Consider the following 24,894-nt stretch of genomic DNA (forward strand, 5'->3'; position numbering starts at 1 on the left):
AGTGAAACCTAGTTAGCTAATCATATGACGATTATTATGGAGTAATGACAGTTAACGAGTTGACTAATTAAACAGCTAGTCGTTATTCGTGCATTTACAACTCAGTCTTGGTTAACTTGTTATATAACGTTCACTTTTTTTTTTTTTTATCTGCATATGTGAATAGCAGCTAGCTAGGAATAGCATATTACAGCCGTGCAGAAAGCTAACGTTGGCAAGGCCATCAAATAGTATAGTAGGTGATCTGGCTAACGTTAGCTATTTTGCAATGAGATGTGTTACACGAATGTTTACTTACTGACAGTGTGAAATCAGACATTAACGAAAACACAGCTAATCGTTTACCTCATCTTCCTTGTGATTCCTAATGCCACGTACTAAATCTTGAAGGTTTTTATCGAACATCCGATCGATGCTCCCTTTTACAATCTTCAACGCCATGGCTGTTGGCTAACTTTTGTCGCTTCTGTCCTCCGGGACAAAGTAGACGTCTTTTGGGTGCGAACCGGTCCGCAAGACAGTCTCTCATCCACCCGGGTACCGTCTTTCCGTGATTCGTAACTGTTTATTAATCCCGGCCAGAGAAGGCGAGGCCAGATGGGGCGTCCTGTACTCCGCTGACAAAATGGTGTCTAAAGTCAGCTGACTGGTTGTATTCATGTGGAATTCTCATTATGGAAATCAATTAAATTAAAGATATACGTCTAGTACGCAGTTTAATGTGAATGGATGATAATTATTTTCCAGTCATATTCTCTATGCAAAATGCAATTATTCAGCAAGTCTGTCAGTGTGTCTATGTCCAATTTTTGCACAGTATGTATGTAGCCTTTGACCTTCCTGACTTTTTTTTTTGCCACAGCCAACTCAATGAGCATTATGCATGACAGCACAAACACATGTAAAAATATGGCAATTAATTTGTTATATAACTTGCATAAATATATATTACCTCATAAAAAACTATTTCACACTGCTGACCAGTCTAATAATGCACGAGCGAGCATAGGCCCATATCCAGTGCATTCGGAAAGTATTCAGACCCCTTGACTTTTTCCAAATTGTGTTACTTTGCAACCTTTATTCTAAAATGGATTATACCGTTTTCCCCCCTCAATCTACACACAATAACAAAAACAAGTTAAGATTTTTTTTGCAAATGTATACACACACACACACACACACACATATATACATATATAAATAAACTAAAAATATTTACATAAGTATTCAGACCCTTTTTCAGTACTTTGTTGAAGCACCTTTGGCAGTGATTACAACCTCAAGTCTTCTTGGGTATGACGCTACAAGCTTGGCACACGTGTATTTGGGGAGTTTCTCCCATTCTTCTCTGCAGATCCTCAAGTTCTGTCAGGCTGGATGGGGAGCGTCGCTGCACAGCTATTTTCAGGCCTCTCCAGAGATGTTGAACTGGGTTCAAGTCCGGACTCTGGCTGGACCACTCAAGAACATTGAGACTTGTCCCGAAGCCACTCCTGCATTGTTTTGGCTGTGTGCTTATGGTTGTTGAACCTTCGCCCAGTCTGAGGTCCTGAGCAGGTTTTCATCAAGAGCTCTCTGTACTTTGCTCCATTCATCTTTCCCTCGATCTTGACTAGTGTCCCATTCTCTGCCGCTGAAAAGCATCCCCACAGCATGATGCTGCCACCACCATGCTTTAACATAGGGATGGTGCCAGGTTTCCTCCAGACATTACACTTTGTATTCAGGCCAAAGAGTTCAATCTTGGTTTCATCAGACCAGAGAATATTGTTTCTCATGGTCAGAGTCCTTTAGGTGCCTTTTGGAAAACTCCAAGTGGGCTGTCATGTGCCTTTTACTGAAGAGTGGCTTCCGTCTGTCCACTCCACCATAAATGCTTGATTGGTGGAGTGCTGCAGAGATGGTTGTCCTTCTGGACGGTTCTCACATCTCCACAAAGGAACTCCGGCGCTCTGTCAGTGTGACCATCGGGATTTTGGTTTACTCCATGACCAATGCCCTTTTCCGATCGCTCAGTTTGGCTGGGCGGACAGCCCTAGGAAGAGTCTTGGTGGTTCCAAACTTCTTCCATTTAAGAATAATGGAAGCCACTGTGTTCTTGGGGACCTTCAATGCTGCAGACATTTTTTGGTACTCTTCCCCAGATCTGTTCCTCGAAACAATCCTGCCTCAACGCTCTATGGACAATTCCTTTGACCTTATGGCATGGTTTTCGCTCTGACATGCACTGTCAACTGTGGGATCTTCTATAGACAGGTGTTTACCTTTCCAAATCATGTCCAATCAATTGAATTTACCAAAGGTGGACTCCAATCAAATAGCAACATCAAGGATCAATCGAAACAGGATGCACCTGAGCTCAATTTGAATTTCATAGCTAGGGTCTGAATACCTAGGTAAATAAGGTTATTTTATATCTAAAACTCAGTTTTTGCTTTGTTTTTATGGGGTATTGTGTGTAGATTAAATATATTCAATCAATTTTAGAAAGCTGTAATGTAACAAAACATGAAAAAAGGAGAAGGGTCTGAATACTTTCCGAATGCACTCTTATTCACTGCAATTCCTCATGCCAAGCCTGGTTACAAGGGTTGTAATGTGTAGTTATTACACCAGTCACACCCCAACCCAACTGGATTTTTATTATGGGAATATAGGACTTCCATGAAGTACCATGTGATGACATGCTGCCTTCGATAACAGAAGTGTTCAGATTTGGACCACCATGCTGAGATTTTTATTCAACGATACAAATGATTTTACCAATTTACATAGCACTAAAAACACTTCCAAAGTATGCATGACAAGCAAATGCCAAATGGGCTCCAGCTACATTGGATATGGACAACTTGTGATTAAGATCATATTCACTCTGTACACAATGTAATATTATCCCATTCAATAGGCAAGTTATTGAAAGCAGATGGAGAAGACACGATGACAGGGCAAATATTTCCACAAGTCAAAAGTTGTTGCAATATCAGAAAACATACTTGTTATAAAAAAGTAGGTGGACTTTAGTTGGAAAACATGTAATGTGATTATGTTCAATGGCTTTAGATTTTCATGGTGAGACTGAATTAATAAGAAATGACCAGATAAAAAGAAAAATATTCATAACCAACGGTCAAGACACCCATACTTGTCCAACACACATTAGCATTTTCTATGTTCTCTATCAGCTCCAATATTTTTCTCAAAGCCAACAGATTCCTTGAATCACATGACATGCAATTACTGCAGAACACTCATCACAAGGCTCCTCTTTTCCCCCTAAATTTCCTGTTAGAAGTGCTAAAAATGGAATCTCTCAATATACATACAATATGAAAGACCAAAGTTAGAGTTCACATGGGAGAATAATAAAGCAAAGTAGCTTTTTTTTGGGGGGGGGGGGGGATTGGGGACAGGCCAAGGTGTCGTATAAAAGGAAAAATACAATTGTGAACAACAAAGGGGTCAGCACAGCGCCATGTATCCAGGCCGAGACTAATGACCTGTTAGCTGTGTTAAACAATTGTGCTCCATTTTCTTCAGCTCTCTATTGCTGGGGGTTCAGTCTCTTCTGAGAGAGCGTGGTGCGTTTCATCATCAGTGTGCGTCTGCTGCTCAGCAGGACTATCAGGACTGGGCCTACCATGGAGGAGAGACAAGACTTCAGAACTAGAGCTACATATCTTTGATGGTGGCATGTTACCAATTAGAAGAGCAATATTACTATGGACACATTGAACAAATATTATCCGAAATAAAGGAAGTACACCAAGATGTGACATAGGAGAATATTATTTACCTGTTGGGGCTTGAAGCCATACGCTCATCATTCTCTTCCTGGACCGGTGACTTTGGGGTATCCTCTAACTCAGTACATTCCTTTTTCTGGACTTCTGATTCCCCATTCACAGGCATGACATCTGATAACAAGTCATGCAAAATCAATATACTGGCTACAAATGATGGACCTTTGATTTCATTGTTAGCTACACACGGCAAAATAAGTCTGAATTAATATCATTATTAAGAGGAGTAATATGCTGAGGAGGAAAATTAAGGAGAATGTGAGAACAGTAAAGAAGTCCATCAGTTGTGATCGTAAAAGTATGGGTTGAGAAAATTACCAGAATTTTGTGTCTCCTTCCCATCCTCTTCCTGCTCTTTTCCCTCAGCTTTGTGTTTACTTGGAATTTCAGACTTGACCACAAACTGACCCTTTAACTTGTTGTAGACCTGGCTGGCCTTTTCCATAACGGCACTGCTTGCCTTGTATCGACGGATCTACAGTAAGACAAACAATCAGAACAACAGCGTGGTTCACAAGGGCCAGAAAACAAGAGCGATAATGAAATGTACACAGCGGCTCTATAAAGTTCACTTTCATTAAGGGGTTCAGACGGAAAGGCACCTTTTTAAGTGTGGCGATAACATCAGAGTTCTTCTGCAGGATGTGGCTGGTGACCGGCACAGCCTCGAGCTCTGCCAGGGCCAGTAGACAGCGCTCTATGTCCTGCAGACATAACATGATAGAATACCACAATGTGCAAGTAACCCTTAATTGGTAAACAAAAAAATGATATACCTCATGCCACTTGTCATGCTGCTTGTAAAATCCCAACTATGTGATAACTTTTCTGTTGGCAATGAATGGAGCCCCGTTTACTCACTGGGTTGTCCACTTTCAGTGCAAACTTGATGTCCGTGTGCAGCTTCTGCAGCTTTTCGTCTGGGGTTGGCTCTGTGTGCAGACACAAAAAGACAAGGAGTGAGGACATGAAAAGTTGATATTATCTGGCTCTGGCACTATATTGGACCAACTGTTTGTCACAACATGCAAATGAGTTTCCCATATGCATGCTTTCCAAATGGACACCGTAAATTGGGAGTAACATTGAGCGTTTGACCTTTTTTCTTCTCTACTTTCCTCTCGGGAGGTCTCTCGGGTTTGCGTTTGGGCTTGTCAGGCTTGGACCTGAGAGAGAGAGCTCAGTGATCTGTGTGCATTTATATTTAATGACGATATCTAATGTGATCTGTACTCTAATCTTTTGTCTGGTTCAGCCATGTGCATTTACCTCCCTCTGGGCCTCTCTTCTGACCGCTGGGCTCGCTTTTCCTTCACTTCTTTCTCCTTTTTGCCTTTACCATGATCCCTCTCTTTCTTTGTTCTCCCTTTCTTCTGGTTGTCTGAACGCTTTGCAGATTTTTTCACCTGATTATGGTTAAAATACAATGTTCAACAAATCTATTCTAGATACAAAAACAAACAAATGTCCACTCTTTACACAGTCTTCCATGCTAGTTACCTCAGGTCCAGAGTCAGAGTCAGAGGGGGCAGGAATGGGTGGCGGTGGGGGTTTCTTGGACTTCTTCAGTGGGTGATCATCTACACCCTCATCCGAGCTGTTTTCACCACTGCTCTTTCCCTTCTCCTTGTCCTTCTTTCTCTGCTCATCTTCTTCCTTCTCCCTCTCCCGATACTTGAGGATCTCCTCTGCCTGCTCCTTCTTCCGACGTTCCTCCAGCTCTTTCCGACGCTCCTCATCTCTCTTTTTCCAGTCACTGACGCGGTCAGGCTCACTGTCGCTATAGCACACAGTATAGGATATCGTTCATAATGTACAAATGTATTGATACAAGTCATTTATAAATGTATTAACATAGCACACAACCAATGTGGAACAGACTAGAGCCATGCTGACCTGTCGCTGTCAGAGGAAGATGCCGGTGCTCTGGCCTGGGCAGCTTTGGGTTTCCGTCTACCCCGAGGCTTTGGCAGAGGCTTCTCTGATTGGGACAAATGGCAAAGAGGGTTATGCAGTGACAAATATAGTAATCATACACTGTGTAATACCAAACATTATAGCTCTCACCTTTCTTGCGCGCTTGAGGGGCCTTCCGTGGAGGTGGCTGTGGCTCTGAGTCAGAGTCGGATTTGGAGCCAGACTGAGATTCAGATCCAGACAGAGCAGGCCGTGGCTTCTCATCTTCTGAGTCACTGCCCCCTTTCTTCTTGTCCGACTGAGACCCAGAGTCAGAGTCTGAGTCAGACACTGCCTTCTACACCAGCCCACAGAGAGAAACAGAGAGAAAAAAAAAACAATGAGAGCGCCAGCAGTCACAAACAGTGCTTATCTACTCAACACCCAGGACTGTTTGACACCTGAAGGGCATCCCTTTCCTCACCTTCTTCCCTTTGCCACCTCCAGCCTTCTTCCCACTTCCACGGCCTGCTGCCACCTTCTTCTCTGGGGTGAAGTCCTATAGGGGCAAACAAACAAGACCCCATCAATTAATATTCTAATGCTAGTGTACAACGTGTGCATGTGTCAACCGACCTGGTCACTGTTCTTTCCAGAGTCCGAGTCAGAAGGGGAAGGTTCTGGCTCAGAGGGTGAGCCACTCTCCTCTCCATCCTGGTCACTGGACGAACCCCGGGCCTTCTTCAGAGGGGGGCGCTGAATGAGAGAGAGAACAGAGATGTTATATTATAAACAGAGGCACATCTAAGCAACAACAGTTTTGTTCGGAGGCCATTAAAATCCCGAAACACTAAAAGTATAATTTCGCACTCACCTTGGCAGCAGGGGCCTTCCTCTTGACCCCTCCTCCACCACTGCCACCACCACCACCTCCTCCTCGATCCTCACTTCCTGAGTCAGAATCTACCTCACTTCCTGAATCTGCCTTACTGGGCACCACTGCTTCCTTGTCATCCTCTGCATCACTTCCTGCTGCATCATCATTTGCTTCACTGCCAGACGAGCTGGCAGGCTAGGGTGTGAATGGAGAGATGAATCAAATCAATGTTTATCACATGCATAGGATACAGCATGTGTAAACAGGACAGACAGTGAAAAGCTTAATTGCAAGCCCTCTTCAATGCAGAAATACTAAGACATATTAAAAAAAAAAAAAACATTATGAATAAGCTTGAAACACACACACACACACAGTTGGTACCAGTACTGATATCAATGTCAGGAGTACTGGTGTCAGTTGAGGTAAAGAATAAAACATTGTATATGTGTAAACCGGTTAAAGGGACTAAGCAGAAAATAATATAAAAAGAACAGTAGCAGCGAGTATGATGACTGTATGTGTGGTTGTGTGTAGTTTGCAAGTGTCAGTCAGGGATGCAAACTGGTGAGGGCCCAAAAGGGTGACAAATAGTGTTTGCACGGAAACACGCAAAAACATCCATGTGAAGTGCAAGAACGTTTGCTTATTTTCAGAGAACAACAAGTACATGATACACATTTGAAAATAGTGTCCTGGGGTAGAGTTAGGCTCTTTGGTCTGGGTTTAAGGTTGTCATGACATGTAATGATAATCTTAGTCTCCCCAGACAGTCTTCAATGCACCTGACAAGTTGTTCTATAGAAAGAAAAGTAAAACATAAAGAAACGTAAAACACAAATCCTGTCTCACATCTAATACATTGCAAGGTGCTTTCAGTGTTAAAATACAATAACTTATATAGGCATACTGTACAGTGGCAAGAAAAAGTATGAACCCGTTGGAATTACCTGGATTTCTACATAAATTGGTCATAAAATGTTCTGATCATCTCAGTCACAAGACAGTCTGCTTAAACTAATAACAAACCATTATAAATGTTCATGACTTTATTGAACAGTGTAAATATTCGCAGTGCAGGGTAGAAAAACTGAACCTTTGGATTTAATAACTGGTTGACCCTCAGTTGGCAGCAATAACCTCAACCAAACATTTTCTGTAGTTACGGATCAGAAATGCACAACGGTCAGGAGGAATTTTGGACCCTTCCTCATTACAAAACTCTTTCAGTTCAGCAATATTCTTGGGATGTCTGGTGTGAAATGCTCGAGGTCAGGCCACAGCATCTCAATCGGGTTGATGTCATGGCTCTGACTGGGCCACTCCAGAAGGTGTATTTTCTTCTGTTGAAGCCATTCTGTTGATTTACTTCTGTGTTTTGGGTTGTTGTCCTGTTGCATCACACAACTTCTGTTGAGCTTCATTTGGCAGACAGCCTAACATTCTCCTGCAAAATATCTTAATAAACATGGGAAATCATTTTTCTGTCGATGACAGCAAGCTGTCCAGGCCCTGAGGCAGTAAAGCAGCCCAAACCATGATGCTCCCTCTACCATACTTTACAGTTGGGATGAGGTTTTGATGTTGGTGTGCTGTGTCTTTTTTTCTCCACACATAGTGTTGTGTGTTCCTTCCAAACAACTCAACTGTAGTTTTATCTGTCCACAGAATATTTTGACAGTAGCACTGTGGAAAATCCAGGTGCACTTTCGCAAACTTCAGACATGCAGCAATGTTTTTTTGGACAGCAGTGGCTTCTTCTGTGGTGTCCTTCCATGAACACCCTTCTTGTTTAGTGTTTTACGTATCATAGACTCGTCAACAGAGAGGTTAGCATGTTCCAGAGATTTAGTCTTTAGCTGACACTCTAGGATTCTTCATAACCTCATTGAACATTCTGCGCTGTGCTCTTGCAGTCATCTTTGCAGGACGGCCACTCCTAGGGAGAGTAGCAACAGTGCTGAACTTTCTCAATTTATAGACAATTTGTCTTACTGTGGACTGATGAACATCACAGCTTTTAGAGATACTTTTGTAACCCTTTCCAGCTTTGTGCAAGTCAACAATTCTTAAGTCTTCTAAGATCTATTTTGTTCGAGGCATGGTTCACATCAGGAAATGCTTCTTGTGAATAGCAAACTCATATTTTGAAAGTTTTTTTATATTGCAGGGCAGCTCTAACCAACGTTTCCAATCTCATCTCATTGATTGGACACCCAAGTTAGCAGACTCCTGACTCCAATTATCTTTCACATACTTTTTCCAACCTACACTGAATGTTTAAATGACATTCAATATAGACAAGAAAAATACAATAACTTATTAGTTTAAGCACACTGTTTGTCAATTGTGACTGAAGATCAGATCACATTTTTTGACCAATTTTTGTAGAAATCCAGGTAATTCCAAAGAGTTCACATACTTTTTCTTGCAACTGTACACTCAAATAGGAGTCACTTAGGTGAGGACAAATGTTCAGCTGCCCCTTTAAGGGCTGGAGGTTCTCGTGGTAACAGTGGAGAATCTCAGACATCTGGCAGTTGCATCAAATGCAAACTGACATTGAAAAATAACCTAGCCTGTGAATGAAAGGATATAAATAGGCAAGAAAACCTCCGGTATTTACGCTGCAATAGTTTGTGTCTGGGGGGCTAGGGTCAGTCTGTTATATCTGGAGAATTTCTCCTGTGATATCTGGTGTCCTCTGTGAATTTAAGTATGCTCTCTCTAATTCTCGCTTTCTTTCTCTCTCGGAGGACCTGAGCCCTAGGACCATGCCTCAGGACTACATGGCCGGATGACTCCTTGCTGTCCCCAGTCCACCTGGCCGTGCTGCTGCTCCAGTTTCAACTGTTTTGCCTGCGGCTATGGAACCCTGACCTGTTCACCAGACGTGCTCCCTGTCCCAGAACTGCTGTTTTCAACTCTCTAGAGACAGCAGGAGCGTTAGAGATACTCTGAATGATCAGCTATGAAAAGCCAACTGACATTTACTCCTGAGGTGCTGGTAAATCCGGTCAACTTCTATGCCTGTATTCTTCTAAAAATTGTATCTATGAGAAACAACCTTTAGATCCACACAGATGGCCTATTTTGAGAACAAAATGGCGAATATCGCCGAAAAGCGACGAGTCTGCTACCCTGGTCAGTGTGTGTGCATATAGAGTCAGTTCAGATAGTCTATGGGTGATTAGTTGTTCATCAGTTGTATTGCTTGGAGGAAGAAGCTGCCTCGGATCCTGTTGGTCTGAGACCTAATGCTCCGTTACCGCTTATAAGTGATTGTTGAAGAACATGTGAATCTATTACATCCTAAACTGAGGCCTAAGGCACTTTTTAGGGGAATGAGTGTGACCTAAATGGATCCAAAGTGCACAGCAAAAGAGAAACCAGGGATAACAGCACTCAGTTGTAACTGGTCAGTATTAGAGAAACGGTATTGAGTTGGACTTCTGATAAGATGTACTTACTGCAGGTGCACTGTAGGAGGCATGAGGGTTGTTCTGGATTTCCCACAAGCCCTCGTTGAAGCCCTTTCTTTTATTAGGTTTCCCAAAGCGCTCACTGTGCTTCTCATAGGCAAAAAGGTCCTTTGGTGCAAGGAATGCTCTGAGGAAGAGAGAGCATGATTTGATAACACATGACTTTATATTGCGACAGTATTTACAAGACTTTAATTCTGAGTCACTAAATTAAAAAGCCAATACCTGGCACAGACAAACTCCATGCTTACCGGGTAGATGACAAAGTTTCTGCATGATGTTAAAGCCATGAACTGGCAACAAACTACAGTACTGATAGTTATTTTGCCACCTAGTGGTGGTTTAAGAATAGTCCATCTGCCATCTTGCAAAACTACTGTTGTACGACCAAAACACTAAACTTTTCACACACACACACAAATGGACCTAGATCCCTTACGACATAAACCAGTAATGAAAAACTCATGAATGGGTTTCAAAAGTTTAAAATAAGTTAAAGAAAATATAGTGCATCAACAAACATGGAGGAGACATCTCCACAGAAATATGAGTGGCGATACTTCCAAGTAAACATACAACACATTAGGTAGCTGGGGACAACAAGATAAACAGGAACCAGCTGGAAAATAAATACAAATGAAAATGTATTTTTGCATCACTCTCTATATAAATAAAAAAAACATCAAATAAAGGACAATGGTGAATGTAGTATACAGTTTCACGTCCATCCAGAGATTCCCATCCTGCTATTCTAAATCAAACAGACACAGCACTTACGTTTCATGGGTCCCAAAGAAGAAGATAGGGATTTTATTAGGAGGGGGTTTCACTGCCCCATCTGCGACATCCTCAATCTAGAAGAACGAGAACCACAAAACAAAAACAAGTGTGAGAGACATCCAAACTAGGTACAGGAGAGAATATATATTCACTGCTCTTTGTAGTCTGATCCTCAAGTCAAGTTGTGAAAATGAGGAAAGGTAGGTTGGAAATAAGTAGACAATATTGTGGCCTTGTCTGAACCCTTTACTCCAGACAGACACCTTGATTGGTACAATCTGTAAAATTTTCAAATCACAGTCAAAAATCCTGGGAAGAGGGGAACACATCAAAGTAATTTCCAGAAAACTAAATATTTGTGTTTACTGTACCAAAAACCACCAGAGTAGTTAACTATAGCTAGGATTTTATTTTACAGGCCAGCGAGTCTGCAAATCAAACATTTCATCTTCAATCAACGCACACCAAAAAGCACAGTACAGCTAGCTACTTAGCACTGCCTGGTTGGACAAAATACATGTTCACAACACACGCCATTCCACAAGTTGCCTGGTTATACTTTGCATAAAAAAATGATCCAGCAACAAACATTTTGCAAACAGATTGGTAGGACAACAAAGCAGTTATATATTTCCAAGCACGAGGCAAGGCTAGCTGGCTATAATATTAGCTATGTCAGTCATTGCCAAGGATGCACAGGGAAAACTCCAGCGTCCCCTCCGCCCACCCGCTTCTCTCTGGCTGCTGCTAGTTTACCCTGGCTGGCCAGTGGGGGTACCCCTTCATTTTGGCGAAGACCAGGTCTCCGGGTTGAAAATTGTGCGGCATTGTTCTGCCCCTCTGTGCAGCCTTTTCTTTCTTCTTTAGCTAACACTGGAGGTCTTTGTGCGTCGCTTCTTGGCCGTTTTCAGGCCGACACAAAACCTGCAAAACGATAAAGTTAGCTAGATAGCAAGCTAGCTTCTCAATAGCGCGAGATGAGGCGGTTAGCTTCACAAGAAGAGCTTCCGCTAACCGTGATCTTCAGAGCGGAAATCCCTCCTACTAGCCACTGTAGTTGGTTTAATTTCTTGTCAATCCATTCTTCAAACCAATCATATTCTACTATATGTACACTATAACTTCGATATCGTTTTCCTAAATTGACTGGCTACTAAATTAGGAAATTCGTACTAACATCAATACAAAAGTTTAGAACAGAAACCAAACCTTCCTTTAGCGTGTCTTTACCAACATTGACAAAAATATAAAAATAACAATCGTCCGCAGTCATACAGCGAATACATGCCACCCCTAAGCGCACAGAGCTGGATGATATTTTGTATTTATTTATTTAACCTTCATTTTAAAACGACGCAGGGCCAATTGTGCGCCGCTTTTTTGGCCTCCAAATCACGGCCAGTTGTGATACAGCCTGGAATCGAACCAGGGTCTGTAGTGACACCTCTAGCACTGAGATGCAGTGCCTTACACTGCCGCGCCACTTCGGAGCCCAATATTGCCTAAATCTATATTGATAAATTGAACAATAAGCACCACAGATTTTTTAAAACGTATTTACTACTAGTTTGATTGTTGTAGCCATACATTTTACCATTAACAATAACCCATATTAGCAAACCCATTTAATTTAACCCATTTAATTGGCTCCCGATTGGCACAGCGGTCTAAGGCACTGCATCTCAGGGCTAGAGGTGTCACTACAGACCCTGGTCCAATCGCGGGCTGTATCACAAGCGGCATGATCGGGAGTCCCATAGGGTGGCACACAATTGTCCCAGTGTCGTCCGGGTTAGGGTAGGTCGTCATTGTAAATTAAGAATTTGTTCTTAACTTAATTTTTTTAATTGAACCTTTATTTAACCAGGTAGGCTAGTTGAGAACAAGTTCTCGTTTACAACTGCGACCAGGCCAAGATAAAGCAAAGCAGTGCGACACAAACAACAACACAGAGTTACACATGGAATAAACAAACATACAGTCAATAATACAATAGAAAAAGTCTATAAACAGTGTGTGCAAATGAGGAAGGATAAGGGGGGGAAGGCAAAAAATAGGCCATAGTGGCGACATAATTACAATATAGCAATTAAACACTGGAGTGACAGATGTGCAGAAGATGAATGTGCAAGTAGAGATACTGGGGTGCAAAGGAGCAAAATAAATAACAGTATGGGGATGAGGTAGTTGGATTGGCTATTTACAGATGGGCTATGTACAGGTGCAGTGATCTGTGAGCTGCTCTGACAGCTGGTGCTTAAAGCTAATGAGGGAGAGATGAGTCTCCAGCTTCAGTGATTTTTGCAGTTCGTTCCAGTCATTGGCAGCAAAGAACTGGAAGGAAAGGCAGCCCAAGGAGGAATTGGCGTTGGGACCAGTGAAATATACTTGCTGGAGCACCTGCTACAGGTCGGTGCTGCTATGTTGACCAGTTAACTGACTTGCCTAGTCAAATAAAGGTTACAAAAATGTACTTAAATTTCTCTAGTATAGGCTTGTTATTTTTTATTTATTTAACTAAGCAAATCAATTGAGATTCTTATTTACAATGACGGCCTACCCGGGCCAAAGCTGGACGACGCTGGGACAATTGTGTGCCGCCCTATGAGACCCCCGATCACGCCGGTTGTGCTACAGCTCGGGATCGAACCAGAGATGCAGTGTGTTAGACCACGTCGCCACTTGGGATATCGTAATGAACGATATCAGAAATGCTCACGATAAGTGTTCGGCCTCCAATTTTATTTTTCCAGTTCTAACACGAGTTTAATTGAATGTTACACTGGTATTTGAGACCATTTAAAAATGTCTACCTCCAGTTCATGTAGGTTTTAAAATAAGCATCTAAAACGTTTACAAAATACGTTTTACTTTGTGCTAAGCTAACTCTTAATACTACATTTTATTTTATGATACTTATTTTTGTCAATTTATTAATTTCAGGATTAATGTATTTCGTTGGAACACAGCATCATGATTGTACATCCTCCAGACCACCAGAGGCTGATGTACACAATTTACCATTAATAAATGACACCAGTTTCCGGTCCACTTCCTCCCTAGCATTTTGATGGCAACAATTTACTAAGCTTTCTCACCTCAGCGCACCTATTCACCTGTGCTGTATTCCCAGGCTATTTTACTGTGATAAACAGTAAACAATGAAGAAATTTTTCGAGGATATGAAGAAAGATTTAAAATTCAAGTCAGCTGGGCCAGGAAAGAAACTCACAGAAGACGCTAGGTAAACAAACTTTGCGAGCTAACGATAGCTGCTATGCTGTTGTCAGTTTAGTTTCAAATCACAGTTTCGTAGAGTTGCCTTCACCGGGCCTTGGCCTCACCCGTTACTTGGATGGGCTCCGTTGTTCACTTTTCTAATGTTCAGGACAGGGTGAACCTAGTTCTCAAATTCCAGTCGGCATTCTGCCTTCTCCCTGGTTTTCCCGACAGTTTCAAGTTTAGACTGGTCAATAATCTCTTGCGATAAGGCTTTCGAAACATATGACCCTAATATTTCGTCACCGAGTAATCTTTAAACAAATATATATCATACACACTCTTACTGTAGGAATTTTACACAGATCCATACAGCTATGGGTGCCTCCAACGAAACAACACTTCCTGAGTTAAGCTTACACATGTGTCGGAGCACGCTAATTAACACAGGTGGTCGCCTCTGGTCTTCCATCGGTTTTCCGTTAACAAGCGATGAGACATGGCCGTGTGGGAACACTAACCCTAACAAATGTTTATCAATTTATCCCAGCGATTCCCAAACTCAGTGCACGTTTTGGTTTTTGCCCTAACACTACACAGCTGATTCAAATTATCAAAGCTTCATGATTAGTTGATTACTTGAATCAGCTGTGTAGTGTTAGGGCAAAAACCAGAACGTCAAACGAGTTGGGAAACCCTTATTTGAACTTTTCTTACATTATTTGTCGCTTATATGAAAAATGTAAGTGTTATGTTTACAAAACCGTACAGCAAGTGACGAGTGTTAATGTTCAGACTGAGCAAAGGGGCCCATATAGAAGACATCTTCGTCCAATGACTCTTTTGTCTAATGTAATGGAACTGATCAAAGACTAGCCCTTGTGAGTACAGATGGCTGGCTATATGATGGCTATATGACTTTATACGTCACATCTTGCAGTCAAATGTTGAATGTGTCCCCTGCAGCGCCAAGCCCCAAGTGGTGCAGAGCAGTGGCCCTGCCAAGCCATGTTATGTTGCTCCTACTGAAGGAGCTCAGAAGGCAGGGGCTGCAGCCTTGGCCAGGATCGAGGGGCAGCCACGCCCACGGGTACAAACCTCACAGGATGTCATCCGGCTCCAGGGTGAGCTAGATACCTACACTACCGGTCAAAAGTTTTAGAACACCTACTCATTCAAGGATTTTCTTTATTTTTACTATTTTCTACAGTGTAGAATAATAGTGAAGACATCAAAACTATGAATAACACATATGGAATAATATGGTAACCAAAAAAGCGATAAACAAATCAAAATATATTTTGGATTCTTCAAAGCAGCCACCCTTTGCCTTGATGACAGTTTTGCACACTCTTGGCATTCTCTCAACCAGCTTCACCTGGAACGTTCTTGAAGGAGTTTCCACATATGCTGAGCACTTGTTGGCTACTTTTCTGTCACTCTGCAGTCCAACTCATCCCAAACCATCTCAATTTGGTTGGGGGATTGTGGCAGTCAGGTAATTTGATTCAGCACTCCATCACTCTCCTTCATGAAATAGCCCATACACAGCCGAGAGGGGTCATTGTCCTGTTGAAAAACAAATGATAGGATGGCATATCGCTCCAGAATGCTGTGGTAGCCATATTGATTGTGTGCCTCGAATTCTAAATCACAGTGTCACCAGCAAAGCACCATAACACCACCTCCTCCATGCTTTACGGTGGGAAATACACAAGCGGAGATCATCCGTTCACCAACACTGCATCTCGCAAAGACACAGCAGTTGGAACCAAAAATCTCAAATTTGGACTCCAGACCAAAGGACCAATTTCCACCGGTCTAAAATCCATTGCTCATGTTTCTTGGCCCAAGCAAGTCTCTTCTTTTTTTATTCCACTGTTTTTCAACCAGGTAGGCCAGTTGAGAACAAGTTCTCATTTACAACTGTGACCTGGCCAAGATAAAGCAAAGCAGTGCGACACAAACAACGCTGAGTTACACATGGAATAAAAAAACTTAGTAACACAATAGAAAAAGTCTATACAGTGTGCAAATGAAGTAAGGCAATAAATAGGCTATAGTGGTGAAATAATTACAATTCAGCAATTAAACACTGGAGTGATAGAAGTGCAGAAGATGAATGTGCAAGTACAGATACTGGGGTGCAAAGGAGCAAAATAAATAACATTGTGGGATGAGGTAGTTGGATGGGCTATTTACAGATGGGCTATGTACAGGTGCAATGATCTGTAAGCTGCTCTGACAGCTGATGCTTAAAGTGCGTGAGGGAGATATGAGTCTCCAGCTTCAGTGATTTTTGCAGTTCGTTCCAGTCATTGGCAGCAGAGAACTGGAAGGAAAGGCGGCCCACGGAGGAGTTGGCTTTGGGGGGACCAGTGAAATATACCTGCTGGAGCGCATGCTGCTATGGTGACCAGTGAGCTGAGATCCGGCCGGGCTTTACCTAGCAAAGGCTTATAGATGACCTGGAGCCAGTGGGTTTGTCGACGGATATGTAGCGAGGGCCAGCCAACGAGAGCATACAGGTCTCAGTGGTGGGTAGTGTATGGGGCTTTGTTGACAAAACGGACGGCACTGTGATAGACTGCATTCAAATTGCTGAGTAGTGTTGGAGGTTATTTTGTAAATGACATCGCCAAAGTTGAGGATCGGTACGATAGTCAGTTTTACAAGGGTATGTTTGGCAGCATGAGTGAAGGATGTTTTGTTACGAAATAGGAAGCCAATTCTAGATTTAATTTTGGATTTGAGATGCTTAATGAGTCTGGAAGAAGAGTTTACAGTCTAACCAGACACCTAGATATTAGAATATGTCGACAAATACAAAGTCAGAACCGTCCAGAGTAGTGATGCCGGAAGGGCGGGCAGGTGTGGGCAGTGATCGGCTGAAGAGCATGCATTTAGTTTTATTTGCATTTAAGAGCAGTTGGAGGCAACAGAAGGAGAGTTGTATAGCATTGAAGCTCGTCTGGAGGTTTGTTAACACAGTGTCCAAAGAAGGGCCAGAAGTTTACAGAATGGTGTCGTCTGCGTAGAGGTGGATCAGAGAATCACCAGCAGCAAGAGCGACATCGTTGATGTATACAGAGAAAAGAGTCAGCCCAAGAATTGAACCCTGTGGCACCCCCATAGACTGCCAGAGGTCCGGACAACATGCCCTCCGATTTGACACACTGAACTCTATCAGAGAAGTAGTTGGTGAACCAGGCGAGGCAGTAATTTGAGAAACCAAGGCTGTTGAGTCTGCCGATAAGAATGCAGTGATTGACAGAGTCGAAAGCCTTGGCCAGGTCGATGAATACAGCTGCACAGTATTGTCTTTTATCGATGGCGGTTATAATATTGTTGTTTAGGACCTTGAGTGTGGCTGAGGTGCACACATGACCAGCTCAGAAGCCAGATTGCGTAGCGGAGAAGGTACGGTGGGATTTGAAATAGTCGGTGATCTGTTTTGTTAACTTGGTTTTCAAAGACCTTAGAAATCCAGGGTATTCTTTAGTAGTGGTTTCTTTGCCGCAATTCGACCCTGAAGGCCTGATTCACACAGTCTCCTCTGAACAGTTGATGTTGAGATGTGTCTGTTACTTGAACTCTGAAGCATTTATTTGGGCTGCAATTTCTGAGGCTGGTAACTCTAATGAACTTATCCTCTGCAGCAGAGTTAACTCTGCTTCTGTCTTCTATTCCTTTGGTGGTCCTCATGAGAGCCAGTTTCATCATAGCGCTTGGTGGTTTTTGCGACTGCACTTGAAGAAACTTTCAAAGTTCTTGAAATGTTCCGTATTGACTGACCTTCATGTCTTAAAGTAATGATGGACTGTTTTTTTCTCTTTGCTTATTTGAGCTGTTCTTGCCGTAATATGGACCTGGTATTTTACCAAAAGGGCTATCCTCTGTCCCACCCCTACCTTGTCACAACACAACTGATTGGCTGAAACACATTAAGGAAAGAAATTCCCAAAATTAACTTAACAAGGCACACCTGTTAATTGAAATGCATTCCAGGTGACTACCCCATGAAGCTGGTCGAGAGAATGCCAAGCTTCTGCAAAGCTGTCAAGGCGAAGGGTGGCTAGTTTGAAGAATCTCAAATATAAAATGGATTTTGAATTGTTTAAAACTTTTTTTGTTTACATGATTCCATATGTGTTATTTCATAGTTTTGATGTCTTCACTATTATTCTACAATGTAGAAAATAGTCAAAGAAACTGAATGAGTAGGTGTTCTAAAACTTTTGACTGGTTGTGTATGCATCCAAGAACTGCTGCTAAATGACTGATGTCAAGACTGCAGGTGTTTCACAGCAGTAGTCAAATAAATAATCAGAAATAAAGAATTGGGTTGTGGGTAATGGTCTTTCATCATTTTTCACAGTGAAAAGAGAGCTTGAGGCAGAAGCTGCAGCAGTAGCTGAGAAGGAAAAGACAACTGCTGTTGAGGCAAGGAAGACATTAAATCAATTAACTTTCCTTTACTGTTGCTCACAAAGAAATTATTTGTGCCATTGAGTTGTCTGTCATTTATCGCTAGTATATGTAATCTTTTACAGGGCTCCAATGTTAAGGATCTGGCATTTCTCTCAGTAACAGGTGTGTATTTCACTTGCCCGCTTACTGGAGCCACCTTAACTAAGAGCGAGAGAGATGTGCACATTAAAGCGGCCATTTTCATGGTAGGTCCGGAAGTGATTCTCATTTTTAAAGTCTTATGATATCATGATTGCATAATTATCATGATCTGATTTTGATATGAAGTATTGATGTAAAAAGTCTTAGCACTAATTTGCCACAAACCATCCTTTTTGATTAGTATGGTCCTGACTACACATGATTAACCTCGTCTTGTCCAACAGCGGTTTGAAGAGGATGCAGTGGAGGCTTCCATTATGATGGTTCATACCTTCAACAAGGACAGGGAGAAAGTCAAGGCTGCAGTGGACATCATAAGCAAGTGAGAAACATGGAGGGGGATGGAACTGTCCTATAATTAAGCAATAAAGTACGAGGGTGTGTAGTATATGACCAATATACCACGGCTAAGGGCTGTTCTTAAGCACGACGCAATGCGGAGTGCCTGGACACAGCCCTTAGCCGTGGTATATTGGCCATATATCACAAACTCCAGAGGTTCCTTATTGCCATTATAAAATGTTTACCAACTTAATTAGAGCAGTAAAAACAAATGTTTTGTCATACCCGTGGTATATGGTCTGATATATCACGACTGTCAGCATTCAGGTTTCGAAACACCCCGTTTAGAATGTGTGATATACACTCAGTGGCCCGGTTTTTTTAGGTACACCCATTTAGTACCGGGTTGGACCCACCGTTGCCTCCAGAACAACCTGAATTCTTTGGGGCATGGAACCGTTGCTCAATTGGTATCAAGGGACCTATTGTGTGCCAGGAAAACATTCTCCACAACATTACACCACCACCAGCCTATACCGTTGATATCAGGCAGGATGGGGCCACAGACTCATGCTACTTATGACAAATCCTGACTCTGCAATCAGCATGATGCAACAGGAACCGGGATCTGTCGGACCAGGCAACGTTTATACACTCCGCAATTGTCCAGTGTTGGTGATCGCGTACCTACTGGTGCCACTTCTTTTTGTTTTTAGCTGATAGGAGTTGAACTCAGTGTGGTTGTCTGCTGCAATAGCCCATCCATGACAAGGACTGACAAGTTGTGACCTAGATGTTGTTCTGCACACCACTGTTGTACTTCGCCGTTATTTTCCTGTTTGTGGCCCGCCTGTTAGCATGCACAATTATTTCCATGCTCCTTTCATCAACAAGCTGTTTTCGCCCACAGGATTGCTGTTGACTGGATGTTTATTTTTTTTCCGCACCATTCTCTGTAAACCCTAGACACTGTATGTGAAAAGCCTTGGAGGCCATCCATTTGAGATACAGAATCTGGCGCGCATATCACGCTCAAAGTTTCTTTATATAGCAGGCCACGTGACTTACTGTCTGTAGAGCGAACCATGTGTGTGAACGGGGTGGTGTACCGAACAAACTGGCCACTGAGTGTACATTGACAAGAATTCACACCGTGTCTTGACACCCCATCATTTTTCCCCCATCTTGTCAGGTACATTGAAAACATCTGTAAGAACCCGACAGAGGAGAAGTACAGGAAGATCAAACTCAGCAACAAGGTGTTCCAGGTATATTTGAGCAGTGGTGTAAAAATAGTACTTTAGAGTACTATTTACGTAGTTTTTTTAATCTGTACTTTACTATTTATATTTTTTTACAACTTTTACATCACTACATTCCTAAAGAAAATATATAATTTTCTCCACACATTTTCCATGTCAACCAGTACTTGTTACATTTTGAATGCTTAGCTGGACAGGAAAATTGTCATTCACACACTTATCAAGAGAACACGTGGTCATCCCTACTGCCTCTGGTCTGTTGCACTCACTAAACACATGCATCTTTTGTAAATAAAGTCCAAGTGTAAGATTGTGCCCTTGGCTATTCGTACGTTTTTTTGTTTGTTTTTTTAACAAGAAAATGGTGTCGTTTGCTTTATATAAGGAATTTTAAATTATTTATACTTTTATTTTTGATACTTAAGTATATTTTAGCAATTTCATTTACTTTTGATACCTAAGTGTATTTAAAACCAAATACTTTTAGTCAAGTAGTATTTTACTGGGTGAATTTCAATTTTACTTTAGTCATTTTCTATTAAGGTACAGTATCTATACTTTTACTCAAGTATGAGACTTGGGTACTTTTCCCCACCACTGTATTTGAGACATGTGGAGGGTAATGTGAGACTCAATGTTTTCTGTCGCTGTGGTACATTCACTGGTCTCTTTCTTGCTGTCTGATCTCTCTCTCTCTGTAGGAAAAGGTGAAGACTGTGGAGGGTAGTCGGGAATTCTTGGAAGCTATGGGCTTTCAGAGCATCATGCTGGATGTGGAAGGACAAGGTAAACCCATTCAAATGCACAGTCTATGCTTCCTATTGTCTGTGTGGCCTAGTATGCTTACTGTACTATAGGGGGTACCAGGGGTAAGTGGTTGGATTGCATTTGGGAAATTGATTAGCTGATTGTCTTCCTTTCCCAGAGGAGAGTGAGGAGTTCCTGGTGCTGATGGAGCATGATTCAGAATCCCTGGAGGTGATGAAGGAGAGTAGGGACCGGCTGCAGAGGGGAGAGCCAGTCAGAGCCCAGCTGGACCGCCAGCCCCAGGCCTTCAGACCCTCACCCAACGCCATGCGCTTCGAACTTCCCCCAGAATTCTACAACCTCACTGCAGAAGAGCTCAAGAGGGAGCAGCAGCAAAAGTATGGACTCATTCTTTAAAGTTGCAATATGTCACTTTTTGAGCAACCTGGCCAAATTCACATAGAAATGTGTGCTATAGATCTGTCATTCCCATTGAAAGCAAGTCTAAGAAACGGTAGACCTGTTCTATGTGCGCTATTTCTTTGCTGTGGCAGGGGTTATGGAAGCTGTAGGTAGGCACGGTGATTTGAACTATTCGATTAGCCAGCGCAGTATGCTCACTCGATTTAGCCACAGATCTCCCGGTCCGCCAGATCGGCAAGTTTGTCTTTTCAGACGAATGGAATGGTTGAAAATGAGAACACTTTGCCTACCCGGTGCACAAGGCTTGCGAATCAAGTGTACCTACCACCAACAGCGCAACATGAAGAAAAAAAGGAACGCAAGCCTTTATCGTTGGCTTTTCTACAGAAATGTTTGGTGATTGACCACTCGGTCACGATCAACCAGTTGGTGACCACTGCTCTACACTATACTTGTTTAGTCACAAACAGAAAGGATTAGAATATTAGCAACCAGGAAATGGCAGAGTGATTTCTGCATCTTTAAGAGATGACTTTATTGTATAAAATGATTACTGTATTAGTGTTAGTAGGGTTCACTTGGTTAGTGCACATGACGTGTATTCTTGTTGGGGGGGTTTTCCAGTTTTGTGTTAAGGTGCATTCTTGGTGGTTGTGTGGTATTCAGGAACGAGGGGGTGGACAAGAACACTATGCTGCGTACCAAGGCCATGCGGGAGAGAGAGGAGCAGAGGGAGAGGAGGAAGTACAATTACACCCTGCTGAGAGTACGACTGCCTGATGGAAACATACTGCAGGGTCTGTATCTGCCAACAAACACCTACTTTAATGTGATAAGCAGATGTATAAACAAGATATGAGCGAAGAAGCTCGTTGACATGGATAGTCATTTGTATGTATATTTTGCAGTAGCCTCAATTTGATTGCAGTTGAAAGTTTACATACATTTTGGTTGGAGTCATTAAAACTAGTTTTTCAACCACTCTACAAATGTCTTGTTAACAAACTATAGTTTTGGCAAGTCGGTTAGGACATCTACTTTGTGCATGACACAAGTCATTTTTCTAACAATTGTTTACAGACAGATTATTTCACTTATAATTCACTGTATCACAATTCCAGTGGGTCAGAAGTTTACATACACTAAGTTGACTGTGCCTTTAAACAGCTTGGAAAATTCCAGAAAATGATGTCATGGCTTTAGAAGCTTCTGATAGGCTAATTTATATAATTTGAGTCAATTGGCGGTGTACCTGTGGAAGTATTTCAAGGCCTACCTTCAAACTCAGTGCCTCTTTGCTTGACATAGGGAAATCACAGAAAGTCTGGTTCATCCTTGAGAGCAATTTCCAAACGCCAGAAGCTACCACGTTCATCTGATCAAACAATAGTACGCAAATATAAACAGGAGGAAAAGGGTGTAGGCTTGCAAGCTGAAGGACAAGCTGAAGGATATACTCTCAACCGTGAAGCACCCGGGTGCTTTGCTGCAGGAGGGACTGGTGCACTTCACAAAATAGATGACATCATGAGGAACAAAAATTATGTGGATATATTATAGCAACATCAAGACATCAGTCAGGAAGTTAAAGCTTGGTCACAAATGGGTCTTCCAAATGCACAATGATTTAAGCATACTTCCAAAGTTGTGTCGTCAAAATGGCTTAAGGACATTGGAGTGGCCATCACCTCAATTGAATAGAAAATGTGTGGGCATAACTGAAAAAGCATGTGCCAGCAAGGAGGCCTACAAAACTGACTGTTACACCAGTTCTGTCAGGAGGAACGGGCCAAAATTCACCCAACTTATTGTGGAAGGCTACCCAAAACATTTGACCAAAGTTAAACAATTTAAAGGCAATGCTACCAAATACTAATTGGGTGTACGTAAACTTCTGACCCACTGGGAATGTGATGAAAGAAATAAAAGCTGAAATAAATCATTCTCTCTGCTGTTATTCTGACATTTCACATTCTTAAAATAAACTGGTGATCCTAACTGACCTAAGACAGGGAATTTCTACCAGGTTTAAATGTCAGAAATGGTGAAAAACTGAAAGTTAATTTCCGATTTCAACTGTATCTTACATCTTATAGTTGTATCCTCTTTACTAAACTTGTATTGGCTGGCTAATGGCTCTCTTATCACACATTATGCCCTTCAGGCACTTTCCTGGCCTGGGACAAGGTGTCTGTGCTCTTCCAGTTTGTGCGGGACTCTCTGGTAGATGGCTGGCAGCCCTTTGAGCTGGTGGCACCTGGAGGACACAAACTCCAGGAGGACCTAGAGCTGGCCCTGAATGAATGTAGCCTGGTAAGCAGAGACACACAGTATTGTCACAAATGTAAATGTCAGGCAAAATAAACAATTCCATCCATTTACTTTTGTTGTACAAAGGGAAGGTTCTGACTAGTGTCTGTCTCTCTTGGAGGTCCCTGCGGTTCTGCTGACGTTTTCCTGGGATGCCGCAGTTCAAGCGGACATTGCAGCTGGTGGTGGAAAGAGCTCTGCACTCCTCAAGCCAGAGCTATTGGAGAATATTCAGACCCTTAGCTGAGCAGAAGCGGTGTTTGTCCCTGGGTCTCCTACCCCTCCCAGGTTGGAGATGACACCTTCATCCCCAAACCACATTTAAGGCTGTAGAAATAACTACTAATCCATTAAAGGACGAGAGATTGGGGGGGGAAGAGACAAACGCCATTCAGTGTTATTTGTATTGTACCCTGAATGTAGGATGAGGACTGTGAAATGGCTCCCTTACACCTACGGTTAGGCAATCAGTCACCTTAGCATGGTATGAGACCCCATTCTGCTCTGCTCCAACATAAATCCTGCTTTTACAACAAATATTCAGATACAGTTCTAGCTTTACATGTGAGTGGTGGACGACACTGCTTGTCTAGTGGTTAGGATTCAGTAGCTGTTTTTTGTGAGCCAGACCAGCTGTGGACTACAATGTATAATAGTTATTGGTTAAGCCATTATTTCAGATGGAGCCTGTAATATTGTATTTGAGATTAGTAGCAGCAGCAAACATGTCAAATTATACCTTCAAAAGTGAAGGTTACTGGACAGCAGTTACTACTTGGCTAATTTCATTAGATTTCTCAGCAACATGGTAATCTGTAATCAACACTTGAGACCAACAATGAGCTGAGGTCTTGATCCAGTGCTGCCTGGGATGACAATCTACCTCTTCTCACAGCATCTGTGTAACCTGTGCACTGCACACAGGCAGCCATAACTTATCCAATGTTTCAGTTTAGACATGAACAGCAACACTAGTTCTCATTACAGCAGCGATTAGCAAAGCTGGTCTCTGTTGATCTAAATGTTTTCCTAACCTTGTTTAGGAATCGCTATAATGAAGGTAATGCTGTAAGTATCAAAGCTGAATCATGTGTTTTATCTTTCGTCAGTATATGCACATTTAAATATTGCTTTATTTAAAGACAAAGTGAGACCTTTAATCATACCTGAAAACTGGGACA

General features: G+C 42.2%; 3 protein-coding genes across 6 annotated transcripts in view; 1 reads left to right on the forward strand and 2 right to left on the reverse strand.

The window, feature by feature from the left end:
- LOC110521469 (AP-3 complex subunit delta-1) overlaps window positions 1-639 on the reverse strand; it is a 36,404-nt gene extending 35,765 nt beyond the window's left edge. For 3 of the 4 annotated variants that reach the window (XM_021599042.2, XM_021599043.2, XM_021599041.2), the window contains exon 1: window positions 346-638. In XM_021599042.2, coding sequence (XP_021454717.2) covers window positions 346-441 — 96 coding nt within the window. In that variant the 5' untranslated portion in view covers window positions 442-638. Of the gene's footprint in view, window positions 1-345 lie in introns of all 4 variants that reach the window. The other variant, XM_021599044.2, reaches the window with a different exon arrangement.
- A 2,078-nt stretch (window positions 640-2,717) lies between these two features.
- Window positions 2,718-11,887, reverse strand: LOC110521471 (hepatoma-derived growth factor-related protein 2). Its single transcript, XM_036968879.1, has 16 exons — window positions 11,595-11,887; window positions 10,836-10,912; window positions 10,047-10,185; window positions 6,574-6,771; window positions 6,336-6,455; window positions 6,184-6,258; window positions 5,871-6,057; window positions 5,700-5,784; window positions 5,304-5,583; window positions 5,073-5,209; window positions 4,902-4,969; window positions 4,665-4,735; window positions 4,406-4,507; window positions 4,122-4,278; window positions 3,797-3,917; window positions 2,718-3,636 (listed from the first exon to the last, which is right to left on the reverse strand). Exons 1-16 carry the CDS (start codon window positions 11,664-11,666, stop codon window positions 3,537-3,539), a joined length of 1,989 nt encoding a protein of 662 aa, XP_036824774.1. The 5' UTR covers window positions 11,667-11,887; the 3' UTR covers window positions 2,718-3,536.
- A 1,968-nt stretch (window positions 11,888-13,855) lies between these two features.
- On the forward strand, window positions 13,856-24,793 carry LOC110521473 (UBX domain-containing protein 6). Its single transcript, XM_021599048.2, has 11 exons — window positions 13,856-14,082; window positions 15,024-15,181; window positions 18,436-18,500; window positions 18,611-18,733; window positions 18,914-19,011; window positions 20,164-20,239; window positions 20,935-21,019; window positions 21,159-21,378; window positions 22,070-22,200; window positions 23,568-23,716; window positions 23,835-24,793. Exons 1-11 carry the CDS (start codon window positions 14,000-14,002, stop codon window positions 23,958-23,960), a joined length of 1,314 nt encoding a protein of 437 aa, XP_021454723.1. The 5' UTR covers window positions 13,856-13,999; the 3' UTR covers window positions 23,961-24,793.
- Window positions 24,794-24,894: the final 101 nt, after the last annotated feature.

This window comes from Oncorhynchus mykiss, chromosome 30, assembly GCF_013265735.2.
Source record: "Oncorhynchus mykiss isolate Arlee chromosome 30, USDA_OmykA_1.1, whole genome shotgun sequence".
In the NCBI taxonomy this organism is placed as follows: Eukaryota; Metazoa; Chordata; class Actinopteri; order Salmoniformes; family Salmonidae; genus Oncorhynchus; species Oncorhynchus mykiss.

Bases quoted from the DNA above. Each gene is read 5' to 3' on its own strand.
- LOC110521471 (XM_036968879.1), bottom strand. From the start codon at position 11,666: ATGCCGCACAATTTTCAACCCGGAGACCTGGTCTTCGCCAAAATGAAG. The intron at 10,913-11,594 runs GTAAACTAGCAG...TCGTTCTTCTAG, and splicing joins ACCCCCACTGGCCAGCCAGG to ATTGAGGATGTCGCAGATGG. The intron at 5,584-5,699 runs GTCAGCATGGCT...TGTGTGCTATAG, and splicing joins TCTTCCTCTGACAGCGACAG to CGACAGTGAGCCTGACCGCG.
- LOC110521473 (XM_021599048.2), top strand. From the start codon at position 14,000: ATGAAGAAATTTTTCGAGGATATGAAGAAAGATTTAAAATTCAAGTCA. The intron at 18,501-18,610 runs GCAAGGAAGACA...AATCTTTTACAG, and splicing joins AAAAGACAACTGCTGTTGAG to GGCTCCAATGTTAAGGATCT. The intron at 21,379-22,069 runs GTATGGACTCAT...TGTGGTATTCAG, and splicing joins AAGAGGGAGCAGCAGCAAAA to GAACGAGGGGGTGGACAAGA.